The 22,871-nt window shown below is 37.6% G+C and overlaps 2 protein-coding genes across 4 annotated transcripts in view; one reads left to right on the top strand and one right to left on the bottom strand.

The window, feature by feature from the left end:
- The window catches only part of LOC134156298 (ribonuclease H-like), a 384,552-nt gene that overhangs the window by 16,131 nt on the left and 345,550 nt on the right, over nt 1-22,871 (bottom strand). The gene's annotated exons all lie outside the window — the stretch shown is intronic.
- On the top strand, nt 368-22,360 carry NREP (neuronal regeneration related protein). 3 transcript variants are annotated; one of them, XM_062604253.1, is made up of 5 exons: nt 368-523; nt 852-899; nt 2,380-2,442; nt 16,647-16,724; nt 20,688-22,360. In XM_062604253.1, exons 3-5 carry the CDS (start codon nt 2,440-2,442, stop codon nt 20,811-20,813), a joined length of 207 nt encoding a protein of 68 aa, XP_062460237.1. In that variant the 5' UTR covers nt 368-523; nt 852-899; nt 2,380-2,439; the 3' UTR covers nt 20,814-22,360. The 3 variants fall into 3 exon arrangements, with proteins under 3 accessions (XP_062460237.1, XP_062460236.1, XP_062460238.1); XM_062604252.1 differs by lacking the exon at nt 368-523 and adding an exon at nt 549-567; XM_062604254.1 differs by lacking the exon at nt 368-523 and adding an exon at nt 665-749.

Genomic DNA, 22,871 nt, shown 5'->3' on the forward strand with positions numbered 1-22,871 from the left:
GACGAGCCCGGTCCCCGTCTGAGTGACCTCACTGCCCGGAATTCCACCGCTCTGCCCTCCCTCCCGGGTCCTGCTTCGGTCCTCGGTGGCCCTGGGAGCTGCCGGGGAAGGGAGCTAGCCCCGGGCGGACACTCCGCACCTACCCTCACCGCCGGCGGCCTGCCCCGCCTGTAGTGCAGCTCCCTCTCCTCCCCCGCCCACCATTTTCCTCCCTCCCAGGCAGGCGCAGGCGCAGGCAACCACCTCCGCCTCCATCCCCTTCTCCTCAAATGCCCTTTGCTGCTGCTGGCGGAGGGTTATTATTACAGTATGTGGCTGTTCCCTCCTTCTTCCTTCCTTCTCCCTCCCCGCTCCTCAGCGGTCGACCGCCGCCTGCGCGGGGGGACAGCTGCGACCCGCCCCGTCGCTCCCCTCAGCCCCCTTCAACCTCCGGCGCTGCCCAGCCGAGCGCGGACGCTGCCCCGGCTCCCAGACGGCGAGGGGGGGACGCTGGACTGCGGATTATTGCCGACTAAGCAGTCTGGTGCTGCAGCGGCGGTCTGGGGGAGGCGGGGGGAGCTTGTATGTGTAAGGAGGGAGCGGGCGGGAGGGGGGAGAGCTGGCGGCCGGCCAGCTGCCATCAGAATTAGCTCATTGTTCAGTATAACCAGAGCTGGCAACCCCAGTCGGGGTGGGGGGAAGACAGAGATTTTCCCCCAGCCACCCCCACCCCTTTTTCTTTTTTTCTCCTAGGCTGCACTTTAGAAGAGGTGCAGTCATTCTTCCCCACACCCGCTACCCTCTCTCCACTCCCCCAACTGTAAATTCCCTTCTGTAGGATGCTGCCCTTTTTTAATCCACATTTGTTTCAGATCATGTAGAAAGGACAGAAAGTGAGCAGGGAGCGGGGGCTTTTGTCTGTAAGTATATGCAATTCCAATACACAGATTGTTGTTTTTTTTTAATTAATCTTCTCTCTCTCTCTTTGTTTCTTTTAATTTCCTTTTGCCCTTACTTAGCTGGACAGCAGCTTGCCTTTCCTCCCTGTCGGTGCACATTTCCAAACAAGCTTTCTTAAAGAAGATGAGAAAACGTGCAGCATATGTATTTAACTCCTTGTCTTTATGCTTTTAGGATGGATTTCTAGGCTGGGCATTTTTATGCACACATAAAATGGGAGATGAGAAGCGTTTTGTTTTTTTGTTTCGTTGTTTGGTTTTGTTTCATTTTGTTTTAAGGGTTTCCTTTTCCTTGGTTTTGCACTCCACAAACGCCAAAATGCATTTTTGAACCTAATGCACTTGGCTTTTTTAGCATGCATGCATGACTCTAGGATTGGTTTTTAATCTCTCATCTTCTCCCTTGTAAAACGAATCTCCCTCTTCTCCTCCCTGACACTGATTCCTCTCAGGCTGCTGGGCTTTATTTTTAGAAAGCAGTCATTCTTGCAATAGCTTTTTGCGTTTTTGCGTGTACAGCAGTTAAATTTGGGGTACTTCTTTTAAGGGAAAAAAAAAATAATCAAAACCAAGTGTGTTTGGTGAATGTTTAATGATGTGCTTTTTTTCAGACATTTCTCTATACATTTATAGATAAGAGTTTGCAGTTTTAAATACAGTATGTAGCACGTATTTGTATGTAAACATATGACTCATACCTAATCATATTTCATATATACACACTGTAGGTAAGACATGTATAATCAGTAGGGGAGAACTTTGGTTTTTGTCAGTATATGAAAAATTATGAAAGAGGTATGCTACAAATTTGGTCAGTTAAGACAGTTGTAATTTAAGATATCATTTAAATGAGGAAGGGCCAACTTTCTTTTTTTTTTTTTTAAATTTTTCTTCTGCCTATTTAAAATAGTAGGGTGTATGGGATAAGGAGAGAGAGAAAACCGGAGGTTATGTAATGCAGTGCCATTCCAAAAATACCTACTCACTGGGCCATTACATTGTGAAAGCCTGACGCTATTACGCTTGTTTTGTCGTTGCAAAAAAGCACACTTTGGAATATGTCTGGGAACAATGGACCACCTTTACAGTAAGCACAGGGTGATGGGGTTTTGTCTTTTTGTCTGATTTTTGGGTCTGTTAACCATTAGGTATAGGGCTTTTCAGAGATCTGCCAAGCTCTAAGAATAGCTTAAGAGTTCTGGAAATCCAGATACGAGGGATTTCTTTGTCTTATATTTAAGCCTACAGACCACTGAAGTGCAGACACATGACATATAAGCATACATGTGGTTAGAATAATTTGCATGACTTAAATCTTACCCACTAAAGCTTATACTTGGCTCACCCCCTGTTATGCTGGCAAAAAAACCCCAACCTATTAAATATTGCAACAGTTGGAATTACTTCTTTTTTTCATTTTTTATTTTTAAATTGTTTTCAGATTGTTCTCCTTGTGCTACTTGAGAGAAACTGCAGCCCCAAGACTTAACAGAATCAAAAAATGGTAAGAATTAGTTGCTTTAGCAAAGATTCAATATTTTTTTTATAAATATAAACCTTCTTTCCCCATTCCCAATACACATTTATAAATATGACCTTTATAAGACTTATTCTTTGAGGCAATGGGGATTAGCCGTACAATGACTGATGTACTCTGAAAACTTCCATATGTCGGGTCTTTGATATTCTTGCTTTTATTTGAATAAAAATCTGAAATCCCTCTTTGTGCAGTAAGGCTTATTTAATTGAAACAAGAAATGTTTAGGTGAAATGTTTTCCTGTGAAAAATACACATCATAACACATGTAGGAATACATGCAGACAAAACACTACCCCATAATTTCAACCCTGACACCTTCATCCCTAAAGGAAGAAATAGATCATTGCACTTAGTAAGTGAGGCAGGTTTAATGTTAATCTATCAGGGAAGTATATAAGATGCAAACTAAATTTTCTTGTTTGGTAATTTTTTCAGAAGGTTAGCCTTTCTTCACTAGATGATTTTAAGGTCCTTTCCAACCCTAACTATTCTATGATTCTGTGATACAAATCTGCTTCAGAAAAAGTGCCTAGGCCTGAGCCTAACTGAACATACTTACACAAAAGTCAATGAGTTGGAATGTATTTATTTTTCAATATTCATAGACTGGTTTGTGTTGGAAGGGACCTTAAACCTCACCTACTTCCAACACCCCTGCCATGGGCAGGGACACCTTCCACTAGACCAGGTTGCTCAAAGTCCCATCCAACCTGGCCTTGGACACTTCCAGGGATGGGGCATATTCAACAATAACCCATTTCCTTCAGTGCAAATTGTGTTCATATTTTTACTGATTAAAGTCAATTTGTTATGTTATTGCTGACAGCTACCTAATTAAAACGATAAAACATTCTACATCTAAATATTCTCTAAATATGGTATTCCTGAGAAGGACTGTCTTGGAATCAGCAAGCTAAAGAAAATTGGTTTTCACAGTAGTACATAAAGTAAGCAGAATTAGTTTATATGATGTGTAGTCATAAAACATTCTTGACTGAAGGTAGAAGTATCACTGAAGCATACACTGATAAAAATGTAATATATTTTGGGTGCTATGTGATAATACCATGGTCAAAAATCTGTTGATTTATATGGGGCAACAGCTTGTCTTACGTAGGATTGCACAGAGTATACATTAGCTTAGACTATTTTCTGAAGTGTGAGGTTCTCGGGGGGCATACTAAGATTATGTTACATTAGTTTCATTAATTATGTTCTTGTCTGGTTCCTTGGGGTTGTTTTGATTTGGGGGAGGAGGAATAGAAGGATGCTTAAAATAAGCAATACTTCATTATAAAAGTTTTTTTCCTTTTTGGTTCCTTGTTTTATATCATTCCTATCTGCAAAAATAAACTTGCAAATTCTGGAGTTTTAGTCTATTCTGGAACCTACTTTCATCAAAGTGCTTTGCTTATCTGTATATAAATGAATAGTTGGGTGTGGGGAATTAAATGGGAAATGATTCACTGAAACTGTGAATAGCAATCATGTTAAAATACATTTTGTTCACACAATTGTGGAATATTGTATAAAGCAACTTTTCCTACCAACACCAAGGTGACTATCAGCCCACATTTTTAGATTATATGCAGGCTGTTATTTGCAATATATACCTATCTATGGAATAAAAGATTATTTTTAGTTAGGCATAAAATAGTGATTTTTACCAGTAGATGGTTCTGTAAATTTAGCAAGGCTCCTGTAGTAGTCAAGGAAATCAGTTTTGTAAAGTCAGTGTCTGGGCCAGAACTTAAAATGCAACTTAGAACTATCTAAAAGCAGAATATAAAATGTAGTTATCTACCTGTCTAGTCCTGTTTTTTTGCAGTGAAACATAAGTAAAAATCTCACTTGGCTGGTTTTGAAAAGTTTTTGATTTGTTATGAAAAGGCCTAATTCCACCTTTTTTGTGACTGTAATTGTCAATGTAAAAAAGACTAGGTTTTGCCCAGCTTGCAAGGTTGCTTAATATGTGATAGTTGGCAGAATCTTTTCCCCTACCTCACCCTTTTTTCCCTTTCTTTCACTTTTGGCACAGTAACACTGAATGTCATTTTAAGTCAAACCACTGACATACTTTCTTTGCAGTAGTGGATGCACTTGTCTGGCATATTTCTTCTATTTATTGCAAGTGTCTAACCATTCTGATTTGCAAGAAAACTTCATTACATATCAATACTTTCTACACTGAAATACATGATTGTAAAAGTGCTTACCTTGTTTTTAATACATACAGCATAGGCAAAGGCTCTATTCTACTCTCACTGGCCAGTGAAAATTTTGCTGTTATATTTCACCAGGCTGAATCAAACGTTAAAAAAATGGGGACAAATGGCATGTTTTATTCCTTTGCTAAATGGAAAAAGCATTAATTATTTAGTTATGATTACAGTAAAATTAAGAGTGACTAGAATAAATTTGTTAAGTGAGGACAAGTGAATTCTTTGTTTAAGTTTACTGTCTTACTTATTCCATAAAATGCTTCTTAAACTGCTTACAATTAAAAGCAAATAACTTAGCAGGTTAGTTTTCAATGCTAGTTTTCCTAGACTTGGAATTAGGATTCCCTCATACCTGGTTAATTAATCTTCCTTGGGGCTTTATAATAATATCATCAATAATTTAAAAAGAACTAGACATGCAGAAGGGTGTACTTTCTATTTGTCTTAAAATTTAAGTTGTGGACATTTTGAGCCATTTTACACAATAGCAGCTGCCTTTTGAGGATCTACCCTTCCTTTTTGTATAATACATTTCTTTAAGTGGCACCATAAAGAGAAAAAGAACCTTTTATATTTCTGTGCAATGTATAAATTCATAAGGTGATTTTTATTGCTATTTTTCTTTGAAATGCTAGAATTTGTGTATACCACCTTCATGGAAAGCGATGAATATCATAAAATAGAGATTTAGATTTTAGTGCTAATTAAGGAAAAAAGTTCTAACTGAAAAGAAAAAAAAAAGAAAGTTTTAAAATTGATTTGGCCAGTGTCATCCAGTCATTGAAATAAAGGATTTTTTTCAGAAAAGTGAGAGTAAAAAAGTCTTTAATTTCCATTTTCTGTGATGTCGAAGAGTTTTAGCAAAACAAGGAAAGGCTCTTTTTTTTTTAAAATGGTCAATGTTTTGTTTTAAAGAAAGTAATCTAAGATATTTTATACATCTGACAAAGTGGTCTGTTTGCTTCTAAAACACTCAGGTGTGTCCTCTTATCTTGCCTGCATTGCAGATAATTTCTGTAAGTCAGGCTTAGTTCTGGGAGTTTGCAGTAGAAGTACTAAGGAATTTAAACCAGTAACACTAATAAAAGTGTGTACCACTAAACAAATACATCCTTAATAATTTAATTTTGACCTACCTGAAAATTTACAGAAGATATTCTGGAGTAGTTCATTAGTTTAATTCTGATTTATCAGAATTCTGATGACTTTCTTCTTAAGCGCTAGTGGTGTAGTATCTCTAGGCTCAGTGTTGTGCTGTGTCATCCCAAAGGAAAAAGGCCCCTGAAGGAGGTCATTTGGGTCGAACACTTCCTGTGGCATATCCTTGTCTGAACTGTATCAGTTTTGAGGTTATTCTACCATTTGCGTTCTCTGCACTTTCTAGTCTTTCTTGGGGGAAAAAAAAGAGGAAAATGGGATTATGGCCTTTTGGAAGGAAAACAGTTGGGGGGAAAAGGTTTTCTTCATTAAGTCAGAGAGAAATGAGAACCTGTCTTTGGTTGAAGGAAAAAAAATAAAAGATCACCATCCCATTTCTTTCTTTTTTTTTGCAGTTCATAGGGAAATACATAATGTTATTTAAATTAGGTGAAGATATTTACGAGGCAAAGCTTATATTTAAGATTTTGTCCTAGTTTAGCCATTGCAAACCTTTTTCCAATGTGTCATATTATATCCTTACACATTCTGTAATACTCTGTGCCCTTACAATGACTTCACTTTATTTGGAATACCCATTCCTAACTTTAGGGTTATCTGTGGAGAATGGAGTGTCATATTGGTCTCATTTTGGTCTGACAGAGCCAGGCATTATTTGAGCCTTTTATATGCCCTGATGAATAAGAAGAACTACATAGTAGGATGAAACATTATGTCCTTCTTTATTGATCATTGAGACTGGTACTGGAACTGGAATCTCCTTTAGGATAGTTGAGAACTGCTCTAGTTCTATATTAGATCCTCTTCTGTTCATGTGTAGCCATGGGCAGGATTTGGTCAAGAGAAATAATTGAGAGGGATGAAAGCTAAGCAGGAATGTGTATATTGTGTTTTATTATGCTTACATACTGTGCATGAAGAATACATTTGGTGAAGTTTGCTCAATGCTACTTGGGTCCTGAACTTCGGGTGAATTAAAAGCCTTTCCAGCTTAGAAAATAAATAAGCAGAAACATAATTAACTTTTGCCATACTTCTGACAATTCAGATGTTCAACTGCACAGGAAAAAAAAAAACATCTTTACTTGATTCTGACCAGAAAAATTTGAAGGACAAGCTATTTTTTGTCCAAAGCTGTAGATACTGTGGATATTTCAGTGGTATAGTTCATATACATGTTGAAAGACAAAAGCTCTGTATATGTGTGTTTATACCCAGTCACAAACATGCTTGTTCTGGCTGCTAAAATTCTGTAAATAAGCACCTGAACAGAACTGTGTTGACACACAGGATTGGAGGTTTATGTAATGGTTTGGCCAAGGACAAAACTTTAACAAGCTTTTTTCACAAAGTCTGAAATCTTCAAAAATCAGAAGTAAGAATTAAACTACACCTTGTAATACTACAGTCATGACATTGGTCACTGGGATCTCAAAACAATTTTCTTTTTTTTTCTTCTTTTTTTTTTCTTTTCCATCAGAAAGCTGCTTCCCTGCAACTGAGCTCTGGTCCTTGTGTGTATGGCTAAAGAGAGGGGAGAGGGACTACACTTAGTAGCCCTAGAATAACTTAATTAACATAATTCAGTTGCTATCATTGACTGGGACAGGATATTTCAATAAAAATATTTTTGAATATTTGTATTTTGTTTTTATTTCAAATATTTATTCACCTCATTAAACCAAATTGGTTGAGGGTGCAATCTGGAAAGGTGCAAAAATATTCTTTTCAAATGCTTGATGTAGAATAATACTATGAGTCACTGTTTGAGTGTTACATGAAATTCAATTCAAACTGTTGGTCTGGCAAATTCAGAGTAGCACTACTGAATGAAACCCTATGTAGATGTTCCTGGGAGGACTCCTGATGTTTCCTTCTGCAAATATGGCATCAAAATCCCCACCAACTTCCCCCCACCCCCCAAAAAAAACCAAAAGCACCCAAAATGCCAAACCAACATCAGAATGGGTGGTGATTTCTCATCCTTCAGGAAGGAATGTTTCTGGATTAATTTTGTTAACATTAACCTTACCGTCTTTCTAATAGCATAGCATACCTGTGTGGGACTACATTGAAAAAAGTTGAGAGATCACCAAAGGTGGTATAAGCCTCAGCTTAATATGTACATTATCAGAATAACTCCTGGGTTCTTACAGCACTGATGTGTAGAAGGCACACGTTGGCATTATAGAGCTACTCAATAGAGGAGAACAAATTTTCTTTCTTTGTTATAACATGACTATAACTGTGGTAATATCTCCATCATTGAAGAGTGTGAGTTTAAATAACTCTATTCCTGCTGGCAGAAGAAAATCCTATGGAAATATTGGTAAATGTCCCTACCCTTAGTTTCTCAGCTAAGTAATCAATGTGAACAAAACCCAGAAGCAGTACTTGGCAGGAAAAGTTGTTTTCCCGTGTGTCTCCTCGTTAGATGAGTCCGAGAACTCACAGATACTTTATTACTTTCAGTCTGCAGAACATTCATGATATAGTTTGTGGTATTGTATTTGGAGTAGCAGTTGAGCTACATTAAGTGATTATAGATGCTGGTAATATGGTGGCTGCAGATGAATGTTCCATAATGCTTTCAAGCACCCATTACAATATCATCAGCTGTGGTCATTACGTCCCTTTTAATGAGGTAAGTACTGGCTGTACAGTGTGGATTTGTCTCCCATTTCCAAGAATACTGCTTGTGCTTCTAATACTTGCCTGAAATACACTGATTGGGCAAGAGGCTGGCATCTTATGGGGGGGGAAAGGCTTTCCTGGCTGGGCTCTGCAGGAAAGCAGTCAGCAAAGGCAGTGAGCTTGCCGTCACTTGGGGAACAGCATCGCTTGTTGGATTTCTGGTCATCTTTCTGGTATGTGTGAGAAATTTAAACAAAATTAAACAAACAATACAGTTTTAGTCCAAAGCAGTGTACTAAGTCTACTATAAGTTACAGTATTCAGGTTATTAACTTAGAAAATTTATAGGAAATTAAAAAAATTAAATGTGTTTTGGAAGTGAGCCTGGTGTATACATTTTGTATACCCCCAAAAATGGAAGCAGGGAACTGGGAGAGCACACAGGAGTAGTATTATTCTGGGCTGTCTCTGTTCTTATTCTTTCTTCAGGGTTCACCTACTGGCCACTGTTCCTGCCTTAAGACCAAAACTTGGTGGAGTGAGGAGACTGGCTTAATGGACATTTTGGTTAGCCTGTGACCATGTGTCTTTACTTCCTTCTCTATTGCTCCAGTAATTTGTCAGTGTTGGGTATGAAACTCCTGAAGAACTTAACTATGCAGCCTTTGGTCCTTAATTTTGCTCCCACCCTGTGTGTTCACCTGACTTTGTAACAAGAGACTTGTTTTGCAGTTGCTATTAGGAGTAGACACAAATAGTTACTAATTAAACTTTTCATTACCTTATTGCATTTGAAGAGCAAATTGCAAAATCCTGTGTAACTGAAAAGTCTTTAACTCTCAGGCTTATTATGGTTGTCTTTCTGTGTGTGCATGCTAAGTAACAACAAAAGCTACCATTGCAGTTCAGAGGGAAACAAAATGAAGTGGAAAAGGTGCTGGATTGCACTGGGTGTTGAATTTGGTTTTCCGCAGGGCTTGTTCAGTTATTTTGATTTCTGCAATGTTTCACAATTTCATATCCATGCACTGAAATTTACTGGCGAAATAAAGTAGTTTGCATCCATTTTATAGGTTAACAGAATTTTCCATGTATCGTGTTTCTTATTATTGTTCTAGAATAGCATTTCTTTTCCTTTCAAGGAGTGTGATACACTGCTAATGAGTATTTTTGTTAAATTCATTAATTCAGTGAGAAGTTTGATGAGCTTTTTTGACAACGTTCACAATATACCACTTGATTTCTTTCTCTCTTACTCTTCATATGCGTGGTAAATAGTTTTGCAATGGTTCTGCATATTAATGAAGTAAAAAACCATCATGAGAGCACTTGTAGCACACAAGCAAGATTCATTCTGACTAGTGCAGAAAAGTGCAAATTGATCATTCTGCTTAGAAATTGGATTACACTCAGGTGATGTGGGGATGATTCCTCTCCCGGGGAAAAGAAAGTGTCTTCTATGAATAACCTCATACAATCATGTTTGCCAGAAGACAGGTAAAGTCTCTTGAAGGTTCTTACCACCTAAAGGACTTGTCAGGAGTGTGCTAACTATATACTCAAGCTAGATTAACTTGTGTTTTTCTCTTCCTCAGCACCATACTTGCTCAGTTTCAGAGGCTAGTAGGTATATAATTGACTTGGAAAAATGTGCCTGCTCCAAGTGCTTAATATTAACCAGCATCCTTTCCTGCAGCAAGGATCTGTGTAGTAGTAGATACCATTAGTCATAAAAGCATATTTTAGCACAATTTTCTTATATGTATCATGGGACATTGTAAGTACATACATAAAAGATGCAATGTATACTTGTGTAGTATGGATGAGGACAGGAGTGAAAAGCTGGTAACGAGGAGACTACATAGGAGCAGACGCTTCAGTGTAACTTGGATCATAGATGGTTCAAGAACAATGAAAGAAACGATGGATGAAGATGGGCTTATATGAGAAGTTTTGAACTTAAAATCTACAAAAACAGCTTCCAAGTGTTGTGTAGGGGAAGTGTTGTGTAGGGAAGGAGCAGATGACATCCTATGATGTGAGACTGATCCTATTCTGTGAGACTGATAAAAATTAAAGAAGTGATGAACAAGGACTGCAAAAAAACCCTAATGAATAAACTTGCTAATTCATGTGCAGCATGGAGAGAGGAATGCAAGAAAAAGCATACTTGTCTCATTTAGGCTTTTTCATCTCTATATGGTTGTGAGTTTGAGTCATCATATGGGAAGGAATAAAAAGTAGCAGTAATACCTTCCCCATGAAAAAGCAGAGCCAGCAACAGATGCTGATACACAAAAGTCAAAAGCAAGTTCAGGTGTGCAGTTTTCCTGCTGTGTTCTGATACCCTGCCATATGTTAATTATTACAGTAATGACAGGTAAAGCATCACCTCATGAAGGTGAGCCACTTGGAGCAATCCCAGCCAGGAGGAGAACAATTGCATAAATCTTCATCATTTCTCTTAAATCATTTATCTACCTTTATTTGCTGTGTGGTATTATCCAAGTGAAATGATTGTAAATGATCCTCCTCATGCCTGCCCACCCTCTCAAATTTTGAACACCACTGCATGGATGTGGAAAGCGGAAGAGGTAGAAATATCTGCTGCCCTGACAGTGTACTGAAGACACGAAGACAGGTTATTTGGGATAACTGTTACTGTAGTTCAACAAGAGGCTCAGACTTGTGATGGGACAGCCACACAAAAAAAAGCAAAGTCACAAAGTTGGCAGGCCGCACACCTGCTAAACCACATGTTCACAGTATTTTTGAATAATTAAACCAAGGTAATTAAGTTGCATTTTAACTTGGGCAAGTTGTGGTTTCTGATGTTTCAATAGGGAAAGCTTCTTTGCTGAGCCTGTTACAGAGTCAGCCCATCACAACAGCATTTGATCGTGAGTACAGCTTCTTAAAGATACCAAATGTTCATCAGAACTTCAATGGCTCTTTGAAATAAGGAGCCCTGATGAGCATTCGATGTAGCCTGTCATTGGCCTATCCAGAAGAATCACAGGACAAAGTAGATTGATAGCAGACTGCCACCCAACCAAATTTGAGTAGCAGCAACCATGCAGCTCACAGTTGCTGTATGTATTAAATCCTGTGAACTGCGTTTGGAACACAGCAGACATTATCATTGCATGTTTTCAAAATGTTCCCCAAACAGCATTAAACAACTGCAGATGGAAGCATTAGTTTACCAGTTGCACTTAAGTAAATATATTGATCCTAGCACAAACTTTCCTTCCGGTTTTGTTTAAAATGAGTTAGCTTTTTTTAGCAGAATCATTTAGTTGGTCTTCAAGCACTAGTGCAGTAAAATTTTCTGCTTATGCCTCCGGATTGTGATGGTGGGTAACTGGTTACGAAGAGAACTTTTTGCTGGAGTGGGAGGCATTTGAGGGATAGAGATAGGCAGAATGGGCTGGGAAAAGGCACTAACGCTCTAGCTGGTAACTAAGAAACTTTTTAAAAAAATGGAACAGTTATAACTGTTTCCACTTAAAAGGAAACTTGTATTTTACTGCAAAAGAAAGTGCATCGGGGCTTCATTTCAAAGAAATTCTTCTAGACACTTCCAATGATGCTGAGACCAGCTTCAAAGGAAATAATATACAACTTTTCCTCTATGGCCTGCAATACCATTGATTTGTGTCATTGCAACACAGAGCAATGGTGGTGAAAAATTCCCGAAGTACTTCAAAGAAATACAGGTACACAGCTCTATTTGTCCAGCTATACAGCCCATCTCCAGGAGAGCATGGTGGATTAGGCACTACAGACACAAAGGGCTACTAGACCTCACAACAGCCCAAGCAGAGTCTTAGTGCTGCAGAGGGGGAAAGCATGCCCCTTTCATTCTCTGTAGCACAAACCTGTATCATTTTACTCTGCTTTTCCTCAGCACATGGACATCTGTGTCTGCCGTTAGACTGCTAATCCATACAGTAAAGCTTTTTGGTTTTATTTTGTTTTTCTTTTCTGCTGTCCTAGGTAGGGTAGTGTAGAATTACTGGAGATGGTCACCTTTTATTCAGAATTGGTACTTGTCATAATTTCCGTTTTGTTTTCACTCTCCCTCCCACCCCACCCCAAATTGGTTTATATAATAAAGAAATTATCTGAAATTTCTCAAAAGGTGGTTGCTGATGTTCTCAGGGCAGTTGGTCTTCCTCTTGTATTTTGGAAATCCAGACTGCAGTTGAATTTAATTCCTGTAAGTCTTGAACGAGACTTGATGAACAGGAATTCAGTTGTCATCCACATGGAAAAACAACAGCAAAAAAGTAACTCTGTGGTCTTTCTTGCTGTTTTCTTAACTGTAATAACCTTGGGGATGATTAACAGGAATTTGTTCATTTTATTAATTTAATGCCTTAAATTTCTGTGTTTTTTTTTTTGTTTGTTTTGATGGATGTATCTAAATATTTGAAATATGCTGTTAATGAGTAGGAATGAAGAGTGGGTAGCAAGAATTTTATCATTTTAAGGTGACTGATAAGGTAGATTTAGTTCAGGTCTGTTCAAATTATTTTATGTATCTGTTTTAAAGCTGGGCAAAAGTTTGTCCTCTCCTACTATTACTGTTACAGAGGCTTAAAATGGAGGAATAGGCCTTGGAGTCTTGAAATGCTGATTAAACAGAGCCTTTGCTAGCAGTGAAGTATCTTGGTTTGTTGGGCAGAGGGGAAAAGAAGGGTCTACTGCAGAAATCTTTCTGGTTTAGTAACAGTAAGTAGTTCTGTAAGATCCAGAAAGAGCCGGTAAATACTATTTACTCTATTTAGGCATTTCTTTTTCTCCACCTTAGTTTTTTCTGATTTTTAATCTCAGTTTTTATTATTTGTATGTTTTCAAGAGAACAGAAGCAAAATAATTGAAAGCATATTCTTCATAGATCATAATTCCCTATTCTAAGTTGTCCTTGACGTTTCAGGCAAAATTGCTTGCTGTTGTAGAACACTGCTTCAGATGGCACTTCCCAAATCAGTGGGTTTCTTTTCCACCTGACTTCTCAAGGTGGGAGTGAATGGGTTTGCATATCACATGCTCTGCCAGGAAGGAATGCTTCCAAGGATGGTAATGCTGCCAGTTGGATGTTTAGAGGTGATCCACTCTGATAATTTATGGATGAAGTTTACTAGCTTGATTTTTTTTTCCCTAATGATTATCAAATACCGAGGCTATCCATTTGAGTCATCAGATGACTCTTATCCATCATATAGACTTGCAGTAACTTTAGTTTTCAGTCCATCCTAAAGTACAGTAATTCTGTTCTGAATCCGCGTGCTTTCATTTCTTAAGCCAAGCCTGTATTCTCATAATAGTCACACAGGAAGTACTAAGAAATGAAAATATGGTGTGTATCAATGGAAGCATTTATTTAGAAGTGTTTACTTCATGCAAACAGCTGGAATGTTGTAAGCCTTACATCCTGCTCCTCAATGGAGCATTGCTTTCCACTTTTTCTCTCTGTAGCTCATTTTGCAACTTTAATATAAATTGTTCTGAGCAGCTGTAATTGACTAAAAGTTCATGCTGTGTTTTTCTAATGCCCTAGTTACCAGTAGATTTGACTATCTAAGTAATTTCTGTATTTTATGAGCACGTACCCTGACAAGACATCCTCTGTTTTTTTGTTTTGGTGTGGTTTTTTTGGTGTTTTTTTTTTTGGGGGGGGGGGTTGTGTTTGTTTGTTGTTTTTTTTTTTTAATGGGTTTATTTTTATTTTCTCTCTCCCTTTTCTTTTCTTTTTTCCATTTTTTTTTTTTTTTTTTTTTTTTTCCTTCTGGTGAGTTGCAATAATTCCTGAGTGGACATTTTCTTTCTATTCCAGAATCTTCCTCCACTTAGCCAGGATCCAAACCATGGTTCCCCAGCCTTTCAGCATTGCTCACAAGGCAGATACTTAAAAGTCCTTTGCTGCCCATTCAGGACTTTAGTACAATTATATCAGAACATTACTGCTGTCGAGCAGATCCACGTGTTTACCATCTACCAATATTGGCCACAGTAGTTGTTTTTTAAGAGATACTAAGAAAATAGGACATTACTGTGTTTTGGGTTTTTTTCTCCACAGAAAAGTACTGTGAAAGATAGCTGGGGTGTTTTGCACATTTTTTCGTAGTCATAAAGGTCTGCTTTGGTGTTCGTTTTTTTTGTTTGTGTGGTTGGTTGGTTGTTTGGTTTTTTTCCCCCTGGAGCTTAGTTGTGAGTGCATCTTACAATTTAAACATTTTTCCTCCTACCCCATTTCCAGAATCAACCCCCAAACTGCAGTCCCTCTAAATTCTTTAGAATTTAAGTTGAGGATCCTTTAATTGCCATTTAATTGCAGGTGCTTATTTTATTCCTATTAAATTACTAATAAGGATGACAAGGCCTACAGGGTAATCAGAATATATCTCAGATTCCATGGAAAATACATCTCATAATGAATAATACTTTATTCCGATGCTTATTCTGCCTTCCTACAGGAAAATACACATTTTTGTACACTTTGTTGGTTTGAGCATGCATGTCCTGTGGTAGAGCTGAACTGCTATCACTATTTTCCACCATAACTTTTCATACAAAATTATAACTACACAGTAAAATCAAAGCATAGTTGCAGGATGGGTAATCAGTGATTATAAACAGCAACAAGAGAGCTCAGGGGTTACTTGGTGTCTTTTATTCAGGTGTCTCAAATGTTCAATGTGAACATTAACTGATGTGTAATTAATGTGCTGCTATGTCAACCATACCCAGACAGCTTAAGTGTCCTGTTTGAGGTGATACAGTAATCTAAAATACACAATAAAACCTGATGCTTTAATCAGCAGAAAGCACTGTGATCTGTACTGCAGAAAATCTCGGGAGAGTATATCAGAACAGGCACTGCCTTAGGCTCTGTGTTTTGAATTTTCTACTTTATAGTAGAATTCAGGATTTTCTCTTGGAAAGATGATTCAATTTCTCTAAGATACATCTAGTCAAGTTATGACAATAGTCAACACGCAACTCCACAGAAATGAAAACATTCCTCAGATTTCAACATCAATACTGTAGTAAGCAGGTAAGTAAAGCTTGTCCACCAGCAATTTAAGTGACAAGGCAAGTTTTGATTCCCAAAGTACAAACAAATTTGAGTGGTGTAATTTATAATGCTGAGCTCAAAACACTGACAGTTTGACATTCATGGATTGTGCAGCATTCAAGTCACAAAACTCCGAAGTCCTAGGAGGAAAATCCAGCATGAAAATGAATTTCAGGTCTGCATTGTTGTGTGTAACTTGTACCTTCAGCAAAATATTTCAGTGTTTCATGAGAGCGAGAGGAAGAAATGCTCTGGTCTTCATCCAGAAGTTGAGGAAATGGAGCACAGGCAGTTTCCAGCTCAGATTCACCGTAACTGAGATGTATTAACCTGGCAAATATTCACTCTAAGTTCCCACTGTAGTCAGTGGCCAGCTTTGAATCTTACCCTTTTTCAATAGGAAAATTTTTCCCTAACAGTCATAGGCAGTACCTTAACCATTAAATCCTGCTGACAGCTATTTTACAGTATACCTTTTATAACATGTTAGAATTCCTTTGATGTCCAAAATACAGGGTGCTAACACAGAATTATAGCTGTGTCAATGATCTTGGAAATAGTAAGTTCTAGTTCCCAGCTCATTGTGAAAGGATTATCAAAGGTGTGTTGCCCTTGTCTCCTGCAATTATCAGCAAAGGCAGTAAACTTCGTTAATCTTTTGCCAGTGACTTCTTGCAGAAGAGACTGGGCATGTGGTATAACAATATCCTCAGTAAGCTTATTAATATGGACATCTTCTTACACAGAATTTCTTAAAGAGATTTTAAAAGAAAATTTAAAAAAATCATCCTATAGTCCTTTAAAAAAGCCTGTTGAATGCAGATTGCCATAAACAATCCTATAGCTGAAATATATATAGTTGAAACCCCATAGCTGAAATACTCTAGGGATAGATCTTGTTGTCATGGGTACTCAAAAATATGTACTGAGCATAAAACACAACTCTGTGCCAAGCTCAACTGGCATTAGGATCTCCATTTTAGTAATGCTGTCTGTCACATGAAAACCAGTTGATTGCATTTAATGAATCTTTGTCAGTAAAAAAATTGTATATATTTGTGTCACTACAGGTTTATCAACCAAGGTCAATGATCTGGGTAAGCCAGAAAATCTTTCCCACCAGCCGATTGGATGGGGGATTTCCAAAGGTAAAGTTATTTATGTAATTTCTTTCATCTAATAAACAACTAACTGAGATGAAAGTTTTGGGGTGTGAGAAAACCCCCAAACAAGAACCCCCCCACCCTAAAAAAAACCAAAACAAAACAAAACAAAAAATGTATGCCACAGTGAAAGTTCAGTGGATGTTATTTTATGAGTGCTTCAAGAGAGTACCATCACGAGTGTCATGGCATTCTGTTTTTCTTAAACCCCTGGCTCCTTAAGCCAGACAGTTAACTGGAGATTTCAGCTTTCATTTTAAAATGATGTTTTTAGCCTTCAGGCTTGCAGAAAATGGACTCTTGCTGGCTACATTTCAGAAGGAAAACATGCTAATTTTCAGGAGTTCATGTTTTTTTAAGCCTGTCTCATAATTTTACAAGCTGGATGTCTGAGTTTTGAATGCTTGATTTTGGCAATTCTCTTAGCAGTGCAGATGAAAAGGTCAATGATAATGCAGGAGGAGGAGCAGGAAGAGGAAGAAAGTGGTGTGGTTTTCTTTTTCTTTTGTTAAGTTTACTGCTTGTGCTTTACCTGGCTTGAGTAACAAGCATCAAAGCATGGCAGTTTTTGTCTAACAAGTACCCCAGCACAAATACAGAAGATGTGGCTTGTCAGATTCATAAGATTTTGTTTTGTTACCATTGCTGCTTTCATAAATGTGAATCTGGATGTGAAATTTGAGTAGGCAAATGCAACAATCACTCAGAACCACAGAATGTATATGTTTTATTTTTTATTTTCCCTTACATTAATGACACAAAATCTGGCCAAAAAAATGGCAGGTAAGTAAAGGAGGGAAAATTGAGGGAAAATTGTTTTGGATATGTTTCAATTATTGTCTAGGCTTCAGCTCCCTGTTCACAAAACTGCTATTTCATCTTGTTAACACTATATTTTTCACACTTTTTCTTTATAAAGTGACTTCTGAAATTTATAACTGGGATATTTGCAGCCTGCTCTTTGAAGGCTTATGTGCCAGCATGCCAATCTTTAAATTAACATATACTGCAGCACTGCCAATCTTAACATTCAACGTATTTCAAAAGTTCAGCTGAGTATGCTGATAGCAATGCCAGATTACAATGAATGTGCAATATGTGGTCATATTTATATTAATTTGCTAATTTTATGAATCAGCTCTGTGTTGGCTAGATGATTGTTATTCAAAATTCTAACTTTGCAGCTTTCAGTAACTTGTCATTAATCATTAAACGAAGTTGCTCCTGACACAATGGGATGAAGCTGTGAACTATGTACAGCATAGTTAGTAACTGCTGCATTATACTGGATTTATGAATAACTATGTTTTCATGCTATATATAGCTTAAAAAAAAAGTTTTATAAAAGGGATAATTGTTTCTCAACTGGTCAAAAAGTATTACACTTTTTTCCTTTAAAGTGAATGTATTTCTGCTATTTAAATAAAATGCATTTTTCTAGCCTTCATATAATTCTTCAAAAGATATTTGGCATATGCTTACAAGGATCAGTTTTTAGAACTGGGTCCAAATTTTATTTTATGATTGATCTTCAAAAGCGACTTGAATATTAGCTGCACACAATGCAGCTTCCAGCAGAGTATCAGCCTTAACAGAAAAGGGTGTCTTTGGAATCTATATTTTTTCAGACATCCTATACAATTAATCAGGGAAATTGCTGAAGAAGATTCCAGAATGTGCTCAGTCCTACAGCACAATGTTAAACAGCTTGTACTACTGAAAGAATAAAGTGAAATTAAAAGATTTTTTGAAACTTATTTCAGATAAAAGTGCTTTTTTGTTTTCATGCAACCAACAAATACAGAAGGATACATCTCTTAAACACAATTTATTTCCAGACCTAGAAGGGTCATATAGGACTTTTTATCTAGTGATTGTATGGCAGAATTTTAGGACTCAAATTGTTTTCACAGCTGGAAAGGAACTGCCCAACACAATGCTTTTGGAAATTTGCCCAGACCTTTGGTCTGTGTTGTGTTCCTGTTTGTATGTGTAAGGTTATGGTTTTCTTCTCACATCCTGTAGTGATACACAAGTAACAAATATAGAAAAAAAAAAATTATCATGAGGATGGAATTTTCTAAAGTCCTGTGAAGAAACATGTCTGTGCAGTCCTAGAATTTAAATTGTTAAATTGTCTCTTAAAAAAATCCCTGATTTGTCTCTAGCAAAGGCAAGGTATGTTTCTGCTCATATTTCTTCCCCTGATTTTCAGATCCCTTCTGCATTTGAAGTCTGCTCAGTTTCTCCATTTCTTGATGCCCAAACAGGAGAAGACACCATTTGTCCCTAGGAAAGGATTTTACTCTGGGTTCAGCCTGAAAACTGCTCCTTGCTGTGTGTACCGCAGAACCCTGGGGCTTGGGGAGTTCATCTACCTGAAAGCAGAATTTACCCTGTAAATTTTGATAAAGACAGTGGGAGAGCCATGGGGTGGCTTCATTCCCAGAACAAGTAAATGTAGCAAATACAGACATTCCAGTGAAAATTACGGCTTTGAAGAGCCAGGAAAGGAAAATTGCTGAAAATAGCACTTTCTTGGTAGTTCTGAAGCTGGTTTTAGTTCTTAATTCAGAAATTCACAACTCTCAAATCAGAGAAATTGAACATGGAGAAGATAACTTCAACTTCTTACACAAACTGAAAGCATTCTGCTTATATGACAAACATGTCCTAGGAATAAAAGCAATAAAATACCTCTTCAGTTCAGATCTTTTGATCACAAATCCCACAGATCTTTGCCGTAATTTACAATATATTACTAGCGAAACAATCTTTTTTTTTTTACGATCCCATAGTGATGTATTGTCAGCAAAGTACTTTAAGCATGGGCATAGTCTTTAGGCTTCCTTCTGAGGCTTAAACTGAAACAAAAAGTTAAATGCTTTGCTGAATAGGCATAGACTTCAGCCAATGAATGGTTAAGTATCGTTAATAAAAATCTATCTGAGGCAGCTGGCTGATATGGCACACCATCTCCTTACTTGTCCAGGGGCAAGTAACACACAGCAGTCTTCAGAGTGCAGTTTTCAATGAAGTCACTTATTAGCATGTGCTAGCTGTTTAAGCTGTATAGTGTTTAAAGGATGAGAGGTCTACACCGTAAAAGATTCTCATAATAATATGACCTTTCATAGCTGAGATGCATTTTTATGTTGTAGGCCAAGTGGAACTGTAAATTAGAGCTTGGGGTTTAAAAAAGCAAGCAAATGAATGTATAGGTAATAATAGAAATTTATAGGTAAACTTATTAGCATCAGTTTTTTGGGTACCCAAGCTGGTACTGAGTTGTATTTTCAAAGGGGCTTGGTGCCATTTGTTTTTTGTAGCTATGAGTTTTGCACTCACGACACTGAAACATTGTGTCTGCCTTCTGTGCTTCACAGGTAATTGATCATTTTCAGCCAATTTGTATATCAGAACTATTGCACACACACCATCTGCAGGTGTAGGTCTAGATGTGACCTGTCTCAGCTATTATGAAGGGCACAGAAATGGCTTGGTTGGGAAGGAGTGAGAAAAATAATTTTGAGGAACAGTGTAAAGATGTACAGCTGGAGGTGAAAAGATTGTCACTCTGTGTGGCTCTTCCCCTATAACATTAGTGGGAGGGTTGGGGTCTCCCCAGCTGCAACAGATGTCTAAATTCTCCAGTTCAGCAGTGGAGGACGGTTGTTGGCTCAACTCTTCTGCATTTTGGCTGTATTGGAGCACACTCCTTTATCCCCAGATGAAGAGCTTTTCTCAGATGCTGCAAGGCTTGGCTGGTTTTTAAACAATCCTCTGCTGCATGTGGCATTGGTATTTACAATCGATCCAGCAGTGTTTAGTAGATGTTTACTTCTGAACTAAAGCTAGGGAACTATGGAAAGGTAGGATTGGAGGAGGGCCCCACCAGTGAAAGAGGCTTCACTGAAGCACAGCTAATATTGCTTTTCCTTTCTGCAGGGAAGTCTCCCCATCTCAAAAGAAGTAAATCGCAAGAAAAAAAGTGAGGCAGAAGGGGCAAGCCTGGTTCCAGTAAATGGCTACGGACACCATTTCACCAAAATCAAGCACTTCTGCTCTTTTTAGTCATAATTTCTCCATTTGTGTTACATATGGTGTATGGAGTTTATGAGGTCATGGTGTCATATATCGGGAATTGTTTCTGTGTAAATCATCAAGTGTAAGAAGAAACTATGGGACTCTGAGCCTTGCTTTAGAGAATAACAGTGGACAAATATGTACCATAAAAAATAGTTTTTAACATTCTGACTCAAGCAAAAGCTCTCAGAATTTCACACTGTGAATCCATGTTTACAAACATTACAGGTGGGCCCTCAGGCCTAGTTCTACCACAGCAGTGTCTTCCACTACTCAAACTCCACTGCTCACATGCAAAAGGTAAACCTCTCTCTCCATTTCCACAGTTCCAAACTGCTTCTTGCAGAGGCTGAGAGTCCCCCTTTTTTTCATTTAGATGTAACAAGACTAGTAGTTTATTTTCATTGTTTGTCTGTGTATCTCAATATTTTATCCATGTACTCTTTTGATGTATAGAAGTAGTATGAAACTCATGGTTTCCTTGTGGTAAGTGATTGTGATGCTGCCACGGGATTTGAGACACTGATGAATGGTGCTATTTTGGACTTTAAATATGCTCCTTGGCAAGGTAGCTCTGATGGAGTTATTTTTTATTTCCATGTTCTGAGAAGGTGTTGGTACTTTGTTTTTCTGAATGTTGTTCTTTGGACTGGACTGATTTGTTTACTTGTGTCTTCAGTGTGGCTTTCTTATTCAGTGCTGTAGGTAAGAAACTACTTATAGTGTACAAGTGAGGAACTGATTCCCTGTAAGGGTCCACTCACAAACATACAGTTATAGTGGGAGCAATCACAAAACTGTAATTTACATAAAATCCCCTTTCTGACTCCTATCCACCTAATGGAGAAAGATGAGCAATAATTTTCCACCAACCTCTCAAAAATATCTTTTTATTTTTGTCTTTTTTTTTTTTAAGACCTTTTTTTTAGAAAAGGGACAAGTTTTCATGTCCTCTTCAAATTCATAAAATAGGGGATATAGTTAGAAAAACACATCAAATTTCTAGAAGAAGTCCTAAAGGGGAAAGAGTACAGTTCCACAGTCAACATGTAGACTTTACATTTTTGTTCTTGCTCCCTGACTACTTTAAATGCAAAACAAGACAAAACACAAAACTTAACAGTATCATCTACTCATGGAGTGTTGTTGTGTTAGACACAGTCTGAAAGCCCACCTTAATTTTTTATATAATTCTGTCTTTTAGCTCTTCCTTTTATAGGGCAGGCCTTGTTCTGAACTGTTTTAGCTTCTGACTGTTAACCAATGCATGCACTGCACTTCCTAGATTTCTTTTCTTCCTCCACTTTCTGTATCCCTTTTCTTGTACATTTTATTTTCAAATAGATTAGATACATCTACTGTGCTGTATATAGAGCAAGAATATTCAGCAGTTGTGGCATTTATGTATAGTTGCAGTTGTGTACTGCTGAAAACGCAGGCTTTTGTAACAATGTGATCTTTAATAATGCACTACAAGTACCCAATGTATTTTAGCTATTTTAGTTGGATTTGTTCAATAAATATGCAAGCTCTAAGGGTAGCTGTTACGTCTCTCTTTCCTTAGCACAGTAAGGGGAGGGCTCCTCCTCTGCACCTGTTCTTTGCATGAATTCTGAAGGTTGTTTTTTTTTTTTTTTTACTATCTGGTGAAGTAAAGGTGATTCCTTTTGTTGTCTGCTAAACAATAGCTATTAAGATAACCTAAATGCCAGACCTGGATCTGAGAAATGGTAGCTGCTGGACAATGGTAGTCATGAACTTCGCTTTTAAGATCACAGAGTGGCTGGGCCAGATGTGACAGCTGATGCCATTTTTAGTAATCCCAGGAGGAGACTGAGGTGATATCCACTTCTGATAAACAGAGGTAAGATGCTGTTTTCCCTATTCATGCAATATAGTTTAAAAGAGTGTTGACACAGTCCTCTTTTTAAAAATACTTTTATTGAGGAAAAAAATAATATCTGCATTTCCAAGTTTGGAACGTACATTGATTTCATTTTAACATAGAAAACAGAGCAGCATTTTTTAAAAAACACAAGCAGTTAT

Source organism: Pezoporus occidentalis, unplaced genomic scaffold, assembly GCF_034315485.1.
Source record: "Pezoporus occidentalis ecotype Australia unplaced genomic scaffold, CSIRO_AGI_Poc_V1 ctg84, whole genome shotgun sequence".
Lineage (NCBI taxonomy): Eukaryota > Metazoa > Chordata > Aves > Psittaciformes > Psittacidae > Pezoporus > Pezoporus occidentalis.

Coding starts and splice junctions, on each gene's coding strand:
- NREP (XM_062604253.1), top strand. Junction 16,725..20,687: donor TGGATGGGGGATTTCCAAAG/GTAAAGTTATTT, acceptor TCCTTTCTGCAG/GGAAGTCTCCCCATCTCAAA.